We start from the raw sequence: 18,427 nt of genomic DNA on the forward strand, positions 1-18,427 counted from the left end.
ACTAGAAATCTTCCAGCCAGTTTTGAAAAATAGAAAATCAGAACATTTTTGATAAATATACAGAGTCATTATATTAAAGGAAAAGTAAATTCTACTGGTCTATCTTCAGATTTGCTGCAAAATTTTTATACTGCTGTCATTTCACAAATCAAAATTATTCCTGCCCCAACACACACACACACACACACACACACACACAGAGACCCAAGTTATATGACAGTCTATCTCATATAATGATTCTAGGTTCATTTTATTGATTCATAACAATCAGTAAAAACAATAGTATAAGAACAAACTGAAATCTTCCCATCAGATATCAGACTATCCATATTGTTGATCCCTTGCTTACTCAACCTCATCTGGTGTAACTCTGTGACTTTCTTTTTTGGTTTACCTTAGAATCACAGATTAAAAAGGACCTTGAAGATCTCTAATCAGTAGAGGCAAGTTTTGCCATTTTGTACAAAGTCCAGTCTTTCATTGAAAACTCCGAATGTTGGCACATCCACAACTTTAGGAGATAGGACATTCCACTGTTTAATAACTTTAAATATTATTTCAAGATTTGATCTCTCTCTGTTAAGCTTCCACCTGCTGGTCCTTGTCTTACTCTTTGGTGCTCTAACCTACCTTTATAAAGTATGTGGGATGCTGGTATCATATATCCATTTAACCTTTCATTCGTTAAGCTAAACTTACCAAGCTCCTTTAACCTCGCATAGCATTTAGCCTCCAAATCCTTTCTTTCTTGTTCTACTATACGCTCTCTCTAGCCCCACAAAACTATTTTTGTATGGACAAAAATGGGGCACAATATTCCTAGTGTAGTGTGAGCAGTACACACAGAGTGGTATTATCATATATTTTTATTTTGAAGCTGTACTTTTATGCATGCAACCCAAAACTCCACTGGCTATTTTGGGAGCTGGAGTACATTGTCACTCAGGCTTAATCCATGATTGTACTAACAAACACAGACCTTACCACAGATATTACGCCTAAGCTCTATCTGGCTTTTCTTATCTGAATATTTAATGCTTTATATCTTTCCAAGTGCTTGGGTTTACTATTTTGTTCAATACTTTTTATGTCTTTTGTACCTATTTCAATATTATGCTCCTTGTAGCAAGATGTTTGCCTGCTTTTCTTGTTCCTTGTAGGCTATTTTGATTTACCTTTGATAAAATAATTTTGTTTTGCCCTAGTAGATGCCAATTTACAGTCCTTAAGCTTAATGTACACATTGTGCATTATCACAAAGATAAATACCCATACATTCTTACAGTGAACATTCATATCCTGCTAATATCTTGATTATGCTTGGAAGCCACATCATTCTTTTTAGTTTCCTTCAAATCTTGCATAGTAAGCCTGTCTGAGCTCACTTGTAATTTTTCACTGGTCACTCCCTCTCAGCACAAACTAACTCATAAGAGTTGCTGTCGTGGGGGCAAAAAGAAAAAAGGATCCCCACATACATCATCTTGAGTTCTTGCAGGAAAAGTAAGTTATAAATCTAACAAATATCACTATTTTCCTCTTTCTTCCTTCTCATTACAAATAGATCATGCTTAATGACCATTCTTTAGTGAACGTTTGAAGTTACAGCAACACTGAAAAAGTGACTTACAACTGATCCTTACATTTATGTCTGTCACAGTGTGTCTGCATTCACAAGATCACAATTTAGATGCTTGGCAATTGTTGCACATTTATAACTGTTGCAGAATCCTGCAGTCATGTCATTGCCGTTTATGACCTTTCCAGGTCACAAGGTCACATGATGTGTCATTTATCAATTGCAAATGATTCATATAATGACCACTGCAGCAAGTAGGCAATTATGTTTTGCTTAATGATCGCTTCATTTAGAAATGGAGTTGTGGGTGTAATTAGGTTGCAATATGAAGACTGCATATGTAGTTGGGTTTTTCCAAATTACTTTTTTCCTTTTTTCATCTGTGCTTTGTTTTTTGTTTTTCTCTTCTAACATATCGTATTGGCAGTTACCTAGATGGGAAGTGAAAGTTTATAGTGTATTCTTTGTGTCAATGTACTCTGATAATCAATGAAATCAATTTTCTTGTTTATGGCCAAAGTTAAACAGAATATTTTTAATCGATTATGGACAATGCTTCATCATGATCACGTATCAGAAAGGAATGTAAAATTAATAAATCAGATGTAGGTATGTGCTGTTGTACTGAGGGATTTTAGATAATTACCACTAGATATACAAACATTTAAGACATTTATAGTCTGGGAATCCAGACTGGAGGAATTATCCCAATACAAATGTAGCTATTTGTAACAGGATGTAAATTTAATCTTGTGATGAACATATCATTTTTCTATAGTACTAGACATTGTAGCTTGAATTATTTAAACTTGACCTGTATTCTGCATGTATTTCTAGTTAAATACAGTCAAACATACAGATGCCTAATTCCTAAGCTAGGGTTTTTGACTTATCATGGATTGACAATTAGTAAGAAAAACTATTCAAATCAATTTCCTTATATAGTAGTTATCTTTAATTTCAACAATATCTTTCTCTTCCACATTTCTTTTGTTAGTTATTGAGGATGAAAAACTGGCAAATTCAATAAGTCTGGCATCTGTTGAACTTTGCTACTCAAAAGTAAAATTATTGCATTTTATTTATTTATTTATAAATTAATACTGTATTAGCATAAAATTTGCTGTTCTTATGTTCTCCCTCTATTTTATGCCTTAACAGGCATCCAAGATGTAATGGTGATGACATATAACAGGTTGTATATACCAATAGGCTGCCCTTGAATTAAGTTGGAATAAAAAGGAATATGCTATTTAACTAAGTTTGTCTCTTGTAGACTGGGGACAAAATGAAACATGTTCATGGAAAGAAAACAGAAAAAGAATGAACTATAAGTGGAAACAGCCAAGCTTAAGATTGTTCCTGCCAATATCTTGTCCAAATCTATATATTCATTATTTTTCAAAACAGGTGAGAAAAGTGTTGAAGCTATAATAATAAAATGGTCAATGTAGAACACTCTGATCTATAAAATGTACATTATGATTAAAGTTTTCCAAAAGAACAGCAGCTAAGGAGTGAATCAGTATTAAAATTAGAATCAGACAATGTTTTCTTTTTCATAGTCTTGAACAGTATGGAAAAAGCCTACATTCCTTATGAGAACTTTAGAGTACAAAAGCTGGGCACATCAACTAAAGTTATTATTGACTATAAATATGAAGTGATCCTATTTTTCTGGTGAAAAAGAGCTGAGACATTGGATTAAGGACTGACCAGAGGGGAGAAAGTAAGATGTAAAGCATCAGAATCAAGCCTGGTAAATTATGTGATTTTTCTCCAAATATTAAAGTGTCAAATAGAGTTTGAGGCCTTGTTGAAATGTTTTCCCTCACCCTCATCATCTCCATTTACCCAGCAATCAAAAGAACATCTCACTGACCTTTGGCCCAGGTATTCCCACTCCTCTTTGCCCAGGAGGCCCTGGTGGTCCTCGTGCTCCTTGTTCTCCCTAACAGAAAGAAATTAGAGAGGAATTATACACATACATTTATGAATGATAGGGAGGGAGTGACGGAGGGAGGAAGGAAGGAAGGAAGATATGATAAGAGCAATCTCATTGCAACCTCATAAACCAAGCATGATTTCAAAGCAAAACATATATTAGAAGTAATATATGGCATTTCATTCACAAAAAGCAAAGCGAAATATTTCATGTAATGTACAATTTGTGTGTCTACCATGTTTCCTTGAAAATACAACCTGTCCTGAAACTAAAGCCTTGCCACATTTTTCACATGGGCAAAAATATGCCCTGCTGAATGGCTGGAAGGCACACCGGCACTTTAAAGTGTATGCCGCTGCGCCCTGCCATAGAGCGAAACATATCCTGCTTTATGGCCGGGAGGCGCGCTGGCACTTTAAAGTGCATGCCGCCACCCCAGGCCCAGCCATACAATCCGCTGTATGGCTGGGGCGGCATGCCTTCCAGGCATAAAGCAGGTCCTGCTGTATGGCCAGGGCGGCAGCATGCACTTTAAAGTGCCAGGCGCCGGGCTTGGCGAGTCCCAGAAGACGGGCGGGAGATGGCACAGGTGTCCGGAGCCCCTTCTGTCACCGTCCTTGAGGAGCCACCGCTGCTGCCTCATTCCTCCTCGTCTTCACTACATGTCACTGAAGTGCAAGGCTTGGTTATTACCATATGCAGCCATCTACCATAGATACCTTGGGAAACAGTATTCCAAAGATGTAGATCTTGGATTCAAGAAGGTAACTTTGCAAGCAGATGAACCTTATGTGTAGTATAATAGCTTTATTCTAATTTTTAGAAGAGACTTTAGAAGAGACTTTTAGCTCTTTTAATTTTGAAAGGTAAATTCCAATATTTGGAAATATTTGGAAAATGGAAATGTGCCATGTGGTAGTCAAATTCAGTTAGAACTCTAATCAGAATAAAATGAAACTATTAGCATTATCCTATATGCTTAGCACTATCTCTGCACTCTCTCCAAGGTACAGATACTTCATATACTACTATAGCTACTTTCATAGTAGCTGTCCCCTAGTTTATATATTTTCTCTGTGTTCCTTTTCTCCTGTCTATTCCAGTTTTTGTTTAATCCAGTGTTTTTTAACTTCAGGGACTTTAAGACCTGCAGACTTCAACTTCTAAAATTCGTTAGACAGCATGACAGGATAGGGAGTTGAAGTGCACACATCTTAAAATTCCTGAGGTTGAAAAACATCTCTTGAAACCAAATGTAATAGAGAGAAGGGGCCAGTATCCTGTTCTCTGTGTTCTATCATCACTTCAAACCACTTTGCTCCCACACAGAGACTTTTCATGTGCTCAAAACCTCATGATAAAGAAAATACCAGGAACACAATTTGGAGTAATTAAGTCTGTCTGCAGTGGGTATTATCTCTACACAGAAGTTCTTTTAATGATTCAAACAAAACAAGGAAATAATATACTATTTCAAAAGAATTTAGCACTATGACAACTGGTGATATAGTTTTGATTGCTGTATTTACTTTAATTCCATTTTCTATGTTACATACAATTTGCAATACATGCTGATACTGACCAATTTAAGATAAACATTTTCCACATTGAAATTAGGGATTTGCAATATGATATCATGGGTACCAACCCTTCTCAGTTATTGTGAGGAAAGGAAACAAGAGAATATTAGGTATACCTTACATGATACACATGCGCACATATAAAGCTGGAATAAAAATCTAATATAGCAATAGCAATAGCATTTAGACTTATATACCACTTCATAGTGCTTTTACAGACCTCTCTAAGTGGTTTACAAAGTCGCTATTGCAATAGCAATAGCATTTAGACATATACCACTTCATAGTGCTTTTACAGACCTCTCTAAGCGGTTTACAAAGTCAGCATATTACCCCTAACAATCTGGGTCCTCATTTTACCTACCTCAAGGATGGAAGGCTGAGTCAACCTTGAGCCAGTGACATTTGAAGTGCCAAACTGCAGCTAGCAGTCAGCTGAAGTAGCCTGCAGTACTGCACTCTAACCACTGTGCCACCTCGGCTCAGTATATAACTCCAAAGGAAGCAACTTCAAATAGTAACGGTAACAATTAGAATTAGCATTAATTCTAGTAATACTCAACTTACAACCATTCATTCAGTGGCCAATCAAAGTTACAGCGGTATTGAAAAAAGTGACTTATAATGCGTGCTTGCAATTACAACCGTCACAACATCCCCACAATCACATGATCAAAATTTAGGCACTTGGCAACTAATACATGTTCATGATGATTGCAGTGTCTAGGGGTTACCTGGCCTCCAATGCGCAAAGTCAACTAAGCTGGAGTCACTTAGTAACCATATGATTCTCTTAGCAGCCATGGTGGTTTGCTTAACAACCACAGCAAAAAAGGTTGTAAAATTTGATGTGACACACTTAACAACTGTGCTGCTTAGTGATGGATGTTTCAGTCCCAATTGTGTCCGTAAGTCAAGGACTGCCTGTATTTGTGTTGAGATTCTTAATGTGCTAAATGTTACCAGTAGGTGGAGCCAAATGATTCCTAAATTATTCAGATAATTTTGCATCTGAAGACATTTGCGGAATTGTCAAGAATGAGCACACAGCGCATATTAAGCTACAGTTCTATGACTTCTTGCATGCGTGAAGCTGCTTTCCACTGGCATATCTCAAAATTAATATAAGTGATTTTATACTGTAAGTCTGCTGGCTATTATATTTTCCCAGCAAGCTTTGCACCAATCTTTTGCCCAATGCACATCCCTTTTTTGTCTTTTTGCATGTTTTGAGCCTCTCTTCCCTGGATCTATAAAATGCAGCCATAGTAAATGACTCAATGAGCAGTCACATTTGGGAACCACAGAATCCCACCAACAATCCCCTTGGACATTGAAGCTTTTTTGCCAGAACTCTTGGAAAACAGAAGTTCTATATCATTTCTTGTCTCTCTAAAGGTAAAGCTAAAGGTTCCTCTTGCACATATGTGCTAGTCGTTCCTGACTCTAGGGAGTGGTGCTTATCTCCATTTCAAAGACAAAGAGCCAGCGCTGTCCGAAAACGTCTCAGTAGTCATGTGGCCAGCATGACTAAATGCCGAAGGTGCACGGAACACTGTTACCTTCCCACCAAAGGTGGTTCCTATTTTTCTATTTGCATTTTTACATGCTTTCGAAGTGCTAGGTTGGCAGAAGCTACAACAAGTAACGGGAACTCACTCTGTTATGCAGTGCTAGAGATTCGAACCACCAAACTGCTGATCTTTCTGATCGACAAGTGTCTTAACCACTGAGCCACCACATCCCTCTTGTCTCACCACCATACCATACATTTTATATCTATTTTCATTCGCCCAGAGAATACCCTCATTCTATAAGCAGAGGGAGCAAAAGATCATTCCCATTTTGTCTGGCAGAATCAGCCAAATTTGCCTATGCAGCCTCTTCAATTAGATTTGATAGATCTGATCAAGCCCTGCATAAAGAATTAGAACTAGGATATCTTCTTAAGCAATACCAAAAAAGAGGAAGTGTATTTCCATTTTGCTTTTCATTGGACATTGATTTTTTTTAAAAAAATATCTTATTTTTTATTACTGTTGTTAACTTTTTATTATTTATTTAATAATAAAAATTTTAGGCCACCCAACTCCAAAAGACTGAATGACTTACACAAAACAGCTAATTAATCAACAATAGATTAATTCTCCCTAGCGAATAGCAGCCAGACTTCACCACCATCAGATACAAAAACAGACAAAAATGAATGATGATGGGAACATTTTGAATGTTTTATAATAAAGAAAATAGCAACATTTCAAATAAATAAGACAGCGTAATGGATATATTTATAGTCCATGTATAAAAGCATGTAATTGCATGTAATTATCGGAACAATTATATAGCTGCATCCAAATTTTAAAATTCCACCCACTACATTCCATACTGCCAGCCGCACTATTAGCACTAGAGATTGAAGAACTGTGATTCTTATGCTTTTAAAACATTACATCCTAAGCCCACGAATTTATCCACCAGATTTGGATGCAGCAGAGAGCATTCCATCATAATTGCTGATCTGTCTCTTCTGGTAGCAACATATTTTGAGCCAGTCCGGCAGCCCTGAATAGTTAGTAGCCGTGAGATTAATAGGATGCCTGGAATGAGGAACAGTCAGTCTGCTCTTTTTGGGAGTTCAGCCAGAACTTGAGAGTTCACAATTTAAAAAGACATTCTTTAAGCAGCTGCCTAGCATATCTTCTAAGGACGATGTTGGTGGTATAGGTCTTTGATCTGGTTTATAGGCAGAATATTGTAGAGCCTCTGCCACTACTGTGCTATTTAAGCTGCCATTCCTTGAAAGTTATGCATTTTATTTTCATTTGTGATTACAAATATGTTTCTTTACTGTGTACCATGCCTTGACAACAAGTCGGTGCCCATACAGTTCATGCATCCCACAGGCAATTTAGTGTGAATAAAGTCTCTGTTATATCAAATTCCAGTTCTCGGCTGGCCACTTGTGTGAGCCATTTATTTCTCAAGCCAAGAAAACAGAGCCTCAACTGATCTTCAGGAACATTCTTACACTACAAAATTTAGTGACATTCCAGCTTGACTTGTATGCAAATTTATTGATGGGGGCTTTTCAGTTAAAGAAAGCAGTTTTAAGCATCTGGGAATTAAAGCAGTACAGAATAAATTAAAAATTAAGGTAGTCTCAAAAAAGATTTATTGAATTTTTGTCCTTACACAATGTCAATAGTGAGAGAAGAAAAATAATATCACGTGTGGAAAACATAACAAGTATAATATATTATTATTACGAACTATTTCATGGAGAAAAAATATCCATATCTGAGTGCAAAATGAGGTACATGATCTTGCAAGCTTTTAAATTGTGCAGAACTTCATTAATCAAAAGACTACAAAATCTGGAGATAGGGAAAACGTATTAAAATCAAAAAGCTAGATTGGATGGTTCAACTATGTTGTATGCAGTTTAAAGTCTGTAATCCTGATATAAAAAGTGTTGCCTTAAAGTCCATGTACAATGAGGCCACTGGTGTTGCTGTCCTAGTGGAATGCAACCTGGAATACTCCTTTCAGACCAGCCATTGGGGATTTCTAGGCAACATTTTAATACAATATTTCCCAAACTTGGCAATTTTAAGATGCATGGATCTCAGTTCCTAGAATTCCTCAACCAGAAGCTAGTCCTATAACTCTGGACTTACATGTTCTTTTCCAGATACAATCTCTGTTTTCGCAAGCATGAGAGAAAAAAAAATTGCCTTCGATCCTGATGGTCTCAAGGCTAACTCAGCCTTCCATCCTCCCAAGGTCGGTAAAATGAGGACCCAGATTGTTGGGGGCAATATGCTGACTCTGGAAACTGCTTAGAGAGGGATGGAATGTACTGTGAAACAGTATATAAGTCCATGATGTCCATGATGATGAACTAAGGAACGGTGGCACATGGAACCATATGTGCTGGCACGCGAAGCGTCAGCTCCAGTGCACATATGCATGCCAGCCAACTGATTTTTGGCCTTCTGGGGGGCTGGGTGTGGCCATTTTTGCCCTCCCCAAGCTTCAGGAAAGCCTCCGGAGTCTGGAGAGGGCGAAAAACAGAAGTTCATTTCTGAGCTTCCGGTATCCCTATTGGGCCTGTTTTTCGCCCTCCTAGGCACTGGAGGCTTTCCTGGAGCCTGGGGGTGGCAAAAACGGCATCCCCCACCCTCCCAGAGGAAATACCAAGCTCAGCTTGGAGCCAAGTAGTGGAAGGGAGTGTGTGGGTGGGTTGTGCGCGCATGGGCATGTGGGGATGCGCTCTGCATTATATGTGCCAGGACGCACACGCACCATTGGGTGCACGCCCTCGCATTTTTGGCAGCCAACAACTAAAAGGTTAGCCATCACTGATCTAGGTGCTATTGCTATTGCTGGCTAAACTAGCAGAAGCCTCCATATACATTCTGAATCAAGAAGACTCAGACAAGCTTCTGGGGAAGACCCAGAAGAGCCAGTTTGGTTTAATGTTTGAGTCATCGAACTAGAAAGTGGAAGACCAGTCCCACCTTAGCCATGAAAAACATCTGGGAGACTTTGGATCAGTCACTCTTTCTCATTCTAATCTACCTCACAGCTGTTGTGAGGAAAACAGAAGGAGGAAAATGTGTTGGATATGTTCAACACCTTGATTTATTTATTATAAAAAAATAATATAGCAGGACACAAACAAAAAGTAAATAAAACCCAACAGGAACCCACTTTCCCACACCATGGGGTGAATGCTGTGCCTCAAAGAGGAAGGATAATCCACAAGCAAAATGAAGAATGCATTAGTAATGATGGCAAGGGAGAAGAGACCTTGCATAAGAGTAGTAAGATTTAACTCTTATGCCAGTGTTTCTTGTGGTCTGTAATAAGAAACATGAAGAAAATGTTGTAGCATAGAAATCCCTAGATTGACTAGACCCCTAGATCAGAGGTGGGTTCCTACCGGTTTGCTCCGGTGCAGCCAAGTAGGTAGTAACTTGGCCTGCCACGTCCCCGAACCTGTTCTATCCCTGGTGCTGTCATCTTGATTTTAGTTTCTGCACATGGTAGAACAATCTTCATAAGCAGAAATGTAATTTTTCCCTTTTCTAACGTGCACATGTGCAGACCTTTTTAGGTGCAAATGTGCATGCACACAGAATGTGTGTTTGATGTGGGTGTGAGCAAAGCACGCGTGCACAAATTTTCTTTGTGCGCCAAACTGGCAGTAATGCTGGCAGCAACCCACCCCTGTCCTAGATTCATGCCATTTCCAATATGAGGTATAAGATGATGTGATCAGAAATATGGCCCTGAGGTTCAGGAAGGTAAAAATAGGCAGTGCTGGGCTACAAGGTCAAACCAACCAATTTGACTGGTGCAAGACATCCCATCCCTTGGCAAAAAAAGACACAGTACTTCTTCCTGCCCTTCAATCCTTTTTTCCCTGTTTTTCTTGCAGTTATGCTACATTCTATTCTCAAAGTTAGTAGGAGTTGTGCTTTAGCTTAGTGTTTCTTAATCTTGGCCAACTATAAGATGTGTGAACTTCAGTTCTCAGATGATCTCAGGTTGATCGGGGGATTCTAAGAAATCCACATATCTTAAAGTAGCCAGAAACACTACTTCAGCGTCTTGGTACAGATCAAAAATCAAACTATTTCTATAACTGCAATCACACTTAATACAATTTCATTCTTCCCCGAGGTAACCTATCCTTCATACATGGATTTTCTTTATAATACAATGTGCATAGTGCTTTTTAAAGTATATTAATACCAACAGCTTCCCTTGATGCGAATTATATTAATACAGCCAAAGGCAAATCATATTTGAGAGAATGTTCTAAATTACAAGAACATCAGTGTAAAATACTTATCTTTTGCAGACAGAGTTTACTCTCAAATTTAAGTCTTGCAAAAATACCAAAGTCTGCTCAGAGATTTTTGAATTTTTCTAAAATTTGCTGAGAACCTCACTTGTAGCACCAAAAATATGGAAGTAAATTGTAAATGGTAGCTATACAAATGCAATTTGTATTTCTCACCACAAATAACAGCAAGTGTCTGCTGCATATAATTAATAGGTCTAATTATATCTGAGTATTCTGGTTCTTTTACCTTTGTAGAGATATATTTATTAGAGATATATTTATTACTCAAAGATTGGATTGTCTATATCTTATAAAAGATGCTTTCTCAGAATAATGAAATTTATAAGGATGTATATTTCAAAAATTAAATAAGACTGCTGCATTTGCACCTTTTGTCCCGGGTCACCAGCTCCTTTAAGGCCTCTTGGTCCTGGAAAGCCAGGCAATCCTTGAGATCCCTAGCAGAGTTAAAGAAACAGGCAAATTAACTTTACAGCACAATAGAGAACAGAGATGGGTCTTGTATGTGCGGAACATTAGGTCTTGTATGTGAAGGTGTGTTTCCTTGAATTGGAGGCATTCAGGGGGAGGGGACACTTTATAGGCAGAAGAGTCCAAATTCAATTTCTGGTGCCTCCAGGACAATCTGGGGAAAAGCCTGGGAAGAGAGGACTAAGAATAAAATTTTTGACACAGGGGTTCATGTTTATCATTAAGACCTAATATGATTTGTTTATTTTTAGCTTAACACAATGTGCACACCAAGCAACTTTTAGTTTTTCAACAACAAACCATGATTAAAAATCATGGCTCAGTATTGTATGTGCTCACAATCTGTATAAGACTGTAATATAATCTTCTTATAGCATGTATGTATGTATGTTTGTATGTTTGTATGTTTGTATGTATGTATGTATGTATGTATGTATGTATGTATGTATGTAAGTAATATAAAACATTAACAACCACATTAATCATCCTTAAATACCAACAAGAACATATAAGTGAAATTACACTTACTGGTGGACCAGGAAAACCATCCCCCTTAGCCCCTTGTGGTCCCGGAGGTCCAATAACACCTGGAGCACCCTGAACATAAATCATAAGTATTAAGATAAATTATCTTCATTAAAACTGAAATGTCATAATTCCATTGGCAGTATATTGTATCATAGCATAAAAAGCTGTGTGTCTCTATGGAATATATAGGAATGAAGGTGTAACCTCTTATTGAACAATGCTATTAGGAAAAGCATATGAGATTCTGATGCAATAAATGTATTCTTGAATCTGAGAGTGCACTGTCCTGTATGGCATTGGATCAATAATCTCCTAAATCACTTGGGAATCCACAGAAATCTTAGAAGTGCTACAATAAAACAGGGCTGTCAAACTCAATTTCATTGAGAGCTGCCTCAGGGTTGTGTTTGATCTTTGGGGGCGGTGCGGCGGACTGGGTGTGGCCAGCTCAATGTTACTCATGTTAGTGGTCCCTGTGGTGGCAGAGAAAACAGGCTCCTGAGCTCCGTTTTCAGATCCAATGGCCTCCTGCAAACCTCTGCCAGCGAAAAAAGAGCTCGGGAAGATTTTCTCTGGCAGAGACACCACATGCCAGTTATTCGCTGTTTCCAGGGTGGCCTTGTGGGCCAGATCTAAGCACCCTGCAGGCTGGATCTGGCCCTTGGGCCTTGAGTTTGATACCCTTGCAATAAAATATATTAGAAATGTCACCACCTGTCACTTCCAAAAGGCTGTCAAATGTTGTTGCAAAATTATGTTAATGATATTTCAAGGAACAAAACAATTAAATATCAATCATGTCAACAATGTTAAATGTAATAAATTGGTTTCTTGTATTTAAATTACATTAGATCACATTTAGTTTGTCCTATTTTTGCTTATATTTTGAGGAGACATTATTAGTTTAAAAAATGGTAAAATATGGAAAAGTTACTTTCCAATAAAGATAGAGAAAGCCAAAATTCATATTGAATGTACCAAAGAATCCCTCTGGAAGGCTGCTATATATATAACAATTTCTTATTAATTCTCTTAGTGAAGAAATAAATGTAAGGGCAAAATCTCTGTATTTTGACTTCCAAGGTCTTGTGCAAGGCAGAGTTGCCAAACATATGTTTTTACTTTGTAAATATCCTATTCTTAAAAACTGAGTATTTTGTCCAATAACTTCCTCCTGAGATTACAAGAACAAGTTTTCGGAAATTGTGCTTTTTATTATCCAACACAAGGTCAGAATACTTCATTGAATACAGACAGTGTCATTTCAAGTGTGCAAGATCAAAAGTTGAAATGTTCCCTTTTTCTACATCTCTGCAAATAGAATAGAATTCTTTATTGGCCAAGTGTGAATGGACACAAAAGGAATTTGTTTTTGGTGCATATGCTCTCAGTGTACATTAAAAAAATAGAATACATTCATCAAGAATCATAAAATACAACACTTAGTAATAGTCATAGGTAATAAGTAATCAAAGCATACTAGGAAAAAGATAAAACAATATAAAAGATACAAGCAACATGGTTACAGTCATAAGTGGGGAAAAGATAAGTAGTAGGAAGGAAGAGAAGAACAATAGTAATACAGTCTTAGTAGGTAATATGACAGAGGATTAGTTGTTTAGCAGAGTGATGCCATTCAGGAAAAAACTGTCCTTGTGTCTGGTTATTCTGGTGTTCAGTGTCCTATAGTGTTGTTTTGAGGGTAGATGTTGAAACAATTTATGTCTGGGATGTAATAAAGCTATTGTGTTCTCCTGCAATAGAGTATATGTACCATAGTGAAATATAAGGACTTATCTTAATCATGCTTCTTCTAAAAGCTTTCCAAGTAGAGAAAAATATATATCTTATTTTTTCTGGCAGTGTGGCACCAAAATTACAAATGAAATAGCTGAATTCTGCTTAGTAGCTTTGAGGGTAAGTTCTCAGACTCTGTCTGACAAAGGAGAACACCTATCAAATTCCCTGAAACTGCTAACAAATTTGCTAGTGTAGGTCTTGGATGATAATAAATAGCATACATATTTGAGATGTAGGACATAGAGGCATTAAAGATAGAAGGACATTTATCTCTGGTCTTTGTTACAATTATCCGTTTTACTATTGTTTCATTCATTAGCATATTAGCCTATGCATTTTGTTAAATAGTCTGTAGAATTTTTTTTTCAAAAATACAAGAAAATCCACATTGTGAAATAACAGTCTGAATATCTATGAAACTGGAAGCTAAGTCAAACAATATTGATGGAAGAAGCTGAGTGAATAATGTACTATTATTTTCCTGAATAAAGCAATGTTTTAGACTCTAATTTATAATCAACCATATGTTGCATCAGGCTGATAATATAATTCAGAAATTTCAGGAAATGGAATCATTTTTAAATACTTAAGAATAAGTATAACATTGAATTGTACGTTTTGAAAAAGTTTTGCTGATCTTAAGCCATATTGATTTATTTATTACCTTAGGTCCAATAATTGTATGTCCAGGACTTCCATCATTTCCGGGAGGGCCTGGGTATCCTTGTTCACCCTAAACATAGAAATGTGAATCAAATTAAAACAATTGCATTATGTTTGATTTTTTTAAAGACAATGAACAATTTCAGCTAAGACAGCGGTGGTAAGACCCCTCCTGAAGAAACCGTCCTTGGATCCAGCTGTTCTTAATAACTATCGTCCAGTCTCCAACCTTCCCTTTGTAGGGAAGGTTGTTGAGAAGGTGGTGGCTCTCCAGCTTCAGCGTACCTTGGAGGAAGCTAACTATCTTGACCCCTTCCAGTCTGGCTTCAGACCCGGTTACAGCACAGAAACCGCTTTGGTCGCATTGACCGATGATCTCTGGAGAGCTAGGGATGGAGGCCATGCTTCCATCCTAGTTCTCCTGGACCTCTCAGCGGCTTTCGATACCATCGACCATGGTATCCTTCTGTGACGACTGCGGGAGATAGGGGTGGGCAGCACTGTTTTGCAGTGGTTCTCCTCCTATCTCTCGGACAGGTCGCAGTCGGTGTTGGTGGGGGGGCAGAGATCGTCCCTGAGGCCCCTAACTTATGGGGTGCCGCAGGAGTCGGTCCTATCCCCCCTACTATTTAACATTTACATGAAACCGCTGGGCGAGATCATCCGGAGGCACGGGATAAAATACCACCAATATGCGGACGATACACAGTTGTATCTGTCCGCCCCGTGCCAACTCAATGAAGCGGTGGACGTGATGAACCGGGGTCTAGAGGCCGTTAAAGACTGGATGAGAGCAAACAAGCTGATACTCAACCCAGACAAGACCGAGTGGCTGTTGTGTTTTCCTCCCAAAAATCTGACCAACATACCATCACTCAGGCTGGGGGAACAAAACTTACACCCCTCAGAAAGGGCCCGCAACTTGGGAGTCCTCCTGGACTCACAGCTGACTTTTGACCACCATCTCTCAGCTGTGACCAGGGGGGCATTTGCCCAGGTTCGCCTGGTGCGCCAGTTGCGGCCCTACCTGAATCGGGAGGCCCTCACAACAGTCACTCGAGCCCTTGTGATCTCCAGGCTGGAATACTGTAATGTGCTCTACATGGGGCTGCCCTTGAAGAGCATCCGGAGACTTCAGCTAGTCCAGAATGCGGCCGCGCGAGTGATCGTGGGCGCACCACGGTTTGCCCACATAACACCGATCCTCCGTGAGCTGCACTGGCTACCTGTCGATCTCCGGGTGCACTTCAAGGTCCTACTCACCACCTATAAAGCGCTCCATGGTAGTGGATCTGGCTATTTGAGAGACCGCCTTCTGCCAATTACCTCCCTGCGTCCCATCAGATCGCATAGAGTTGGCCTCCTCCGTATTCCATCCGCCAGTCAGTGCCGACTGGCGACTACCCGGAGGAGAGCCTTCTCTGTTGCGGCTCCGACACTATGGAACAATCTCCCCATGGAGATTCGTACCCTCACCACCGTCCAGGCCTTCCGCACAGCCCTCAAGAACTGGCTAGCCCGTCAGGTCTGGGGCTAAGCCTATTTTCGCCCCTCCCGAATGTTGAGTGAATGTTGAGTTTTATTGTTTAATTTATTTTGTTCACATTTCTTTTTGCACTGTCCTACACTCCCTTTCCTTTGTGATTGTAAGCCGCCCTGAGTCCCCTCAGGGAAAAGGGCGGCCTATAAATGTTCAATAAATATATAAAATATAAATATAAATAATTCAGGTATTGATCTGAACAATTTTGATGAGAAGTTATTTCAAACTATAATTAGGAAAAGATCCATCCACCAATTATGACAATTCCAAAACTAGAAATAAAAACAATTTATTTCATACGTTTTATACCTCCCTGCTGCCTGCAGACACTAATCTTGCTTCAAGATACAATATTGACAGGTTCTGAGCAGAAGTGTTTAAAATCCATTAGATACTTGTACCTCAAACTAATCTTAATGACCATTTAGTTTCATATTTAAACTTGCACTGTAATAGATTTAGTTAGCCACAAACTAATTTCTATGTTCCCCTGCATCCATTGATGTTTTATTCCCCCTTCAGATTCTTTTAATCTCTTGATTAAAGGTGGCGCAGTGGTTAAATGCAGCACTGCAGGCTACTGCTAGATCAGCAGGTCAGCGGTTCAAATCTCACCGGCTCAGGGTTGACTCAGCCTTCCATCCTTCCGAGGTGGGTAAAATGAGGACCCAGATTGTTGGGGGCAATATGCTGACTCTCTGTAAACCGCTTAGAGAGGCCTGAAAGGCCTATGAAGCGGTATATAAGTCTACTGCTATTGCTATTGCTATTGATTTCACATACATATATGAAATATAGCAATGCAAAAATGCTTACGTTGCATTTCTCTTACATCCTTCTTTACTATTTTTCCTTTCTTGAATTATATATATGGTGCAATACTAGGAAAATGATCCATACATTTGATGAAAGGGTCTGTAATCTTTTAAAACATATGCCATTACATAGGATTTTTTTAAAGGGAGGGATCCTTAGTGCCCTCTGATCTTGATTGTTTTCTTACAGACACTGTTAATCACTGTCTAACGCTGATGATATTACCTAGTTTGGGTAATAAAATATCTACAAGAAAACAACCAAGCTCACAAAGCACTAAGGACTCTCCATTTCAACCATGAGCTACAAATATTCTCCTTTTTGGTATTTTTTAAAGTATCAACAATTTTTTTTTTCCTGTAAACCACTAATGATTATTATTTTGGCAGTTCCTGTTTTCAGATGTAATGGTATGTGGGAATGTCCTTGAGAGATGGAAGGGAGAGCTGGATGTAAAAAAAATGTCAGCCCACAGAAGGAGCAAGAGTATGGGAAAGGATCCCTTCCTAGTTTTCAAAGGGATACTCCCTAGTTTTCTTCAAAGTAAAAATAAAGGGGAGAAATATTTTCCATTTGGCAAGAGTCTCTTACTGTAGCCTTTGAATAAAAAATATAGTTAATACTCCTGGTTGTGCTTCTTGCCTCTACACACATGCAGGGCTAACATCAGGTAAGTATTCTTCCTATGAACAACTAATAAATTATTTACCTTGGGGCCAGGTAGTCCACGTATTGAAGGTCCTGGAGAACCAATGTCACCTTTGATTCCAGATTCTCCCTAAAAGAAAACAATCCATTTATGTACTTGGATATCAACACATTTTTTATTTGTACTTTAAGCACTCAATGAAAAGAAAACTCTCTCTTTCAGTTCTCTATAGACTCTTTTTATTAGTGCAGAATTAAGTCAGGTGACATAATTACAGGAGCCTGTAATATTTCAAACATACTATAAAATCTGTAGAAAACATGCCAAATTTAAGATTCAAAGGCAAATACTGCTTTTGGAGATATGACTATGCTTATTTAACACCTGTCTACAGTTCCTGCCTCTTTTCCCTGGAAAAACATGGTCCTAATAAAATCAGAAGCTGCAGACAGTTTCCAAGCATGCACACTCCAAAATATCTTTTCACCTTTAAATCCAAATCACACTGCAGCCCTAAATTAGGTTCAGTGGAACTCAATTTATCATAATTGTCTGCCTTTATGTTACTTGTTCTTTTTATTATAAATACCATTGAATCAGGATAATAAGCAGAATATTATAAATTCTCAAAATTCTGGATTAAGACACTTAGATTGCAGTTATTCCTCCCTTAGACCTACTGGAAAGTAGTTAACATTCAACAGACATATTTTAATTCCATATTTTCCTTTTTGTTCATTCATAAATGTGCAGCAGCTGCCAAAAAAGCCAAGACAATTCTAGGCTGCATAAACAGAAGGATAGAATCAGTGGTGGGTTTCAAATTTTTTTAGAACCTCTTCTGTAGGTGTGGCCTGCTTTGTGGGAGTGGCTTGCCACCATGTGACTGGGTGGGTGTGGCCAACTTGTAAAATGTGGTAAAACGCTCTTAGCAACCAAAATGTTGGCTCAGAAACTCTGGCATTTGAAGCATGCAAG

At 38.4% G+C, this 18,427-nt stretch overlaps 1 protein-coding gene across 1 annotated transcript in view; it reads right to left on the bottom strand.

Moving 5' to 3' along the window:
- COL28A1 (collagen type XXVIII alpha 1 chain) overlaps positions 1 to 18,427 on the bottom strand; it is an 89,392-nt gene that overhangs the window by 15,503 nt on the left and 55,462 nt on the right. Inside the window, exons 21-25 of the mRNA XM_014054509.2 lie at positions 17,510 to 17,578; positions 14,443 to 14,511; positions 11,979 to 12,047; positions 11,348 to 11,416; positions 3,462 to 3,530 (exon numbers count right to left, since the gene is read on the bottom strand). Coding sequence (XP_013909984.2) covers positions 3,462 to 3,530; positions 11,348 to 11,416; positions 11,979 to 12,047; positions 14,443 to 14,511; positions 17,510 to 17,578 — 345 coding nt within the window. The remainder of the gene's footprint in view (positions 1 to 3,461; positions 3,531 to 11,347; positions 11,417 to 11,978; positions 12,048 to 14,442; positions 14,512 to 17,509; positions 17,579 to 18,427) is intronic.

The sequence above is a fragment of the Thamnophis sirtalis genome, unplaced genomic scaffold (genome assembly GCF_051295495.1).
Source record: "Thamnophis sirtalis isolate CommonGarterSnake01/CBP01778 unplaced genomic scaffold, rThaSir2_p1.2 scaffold_4, whole genome shotgun sequence".
Classification (NCBI taxonomy): Eukaryota; Metazoa; Chordata; class Lepidosauria; order Squamata; family Natricidae; genus Thamnophis; species Thamnophis sirtalis.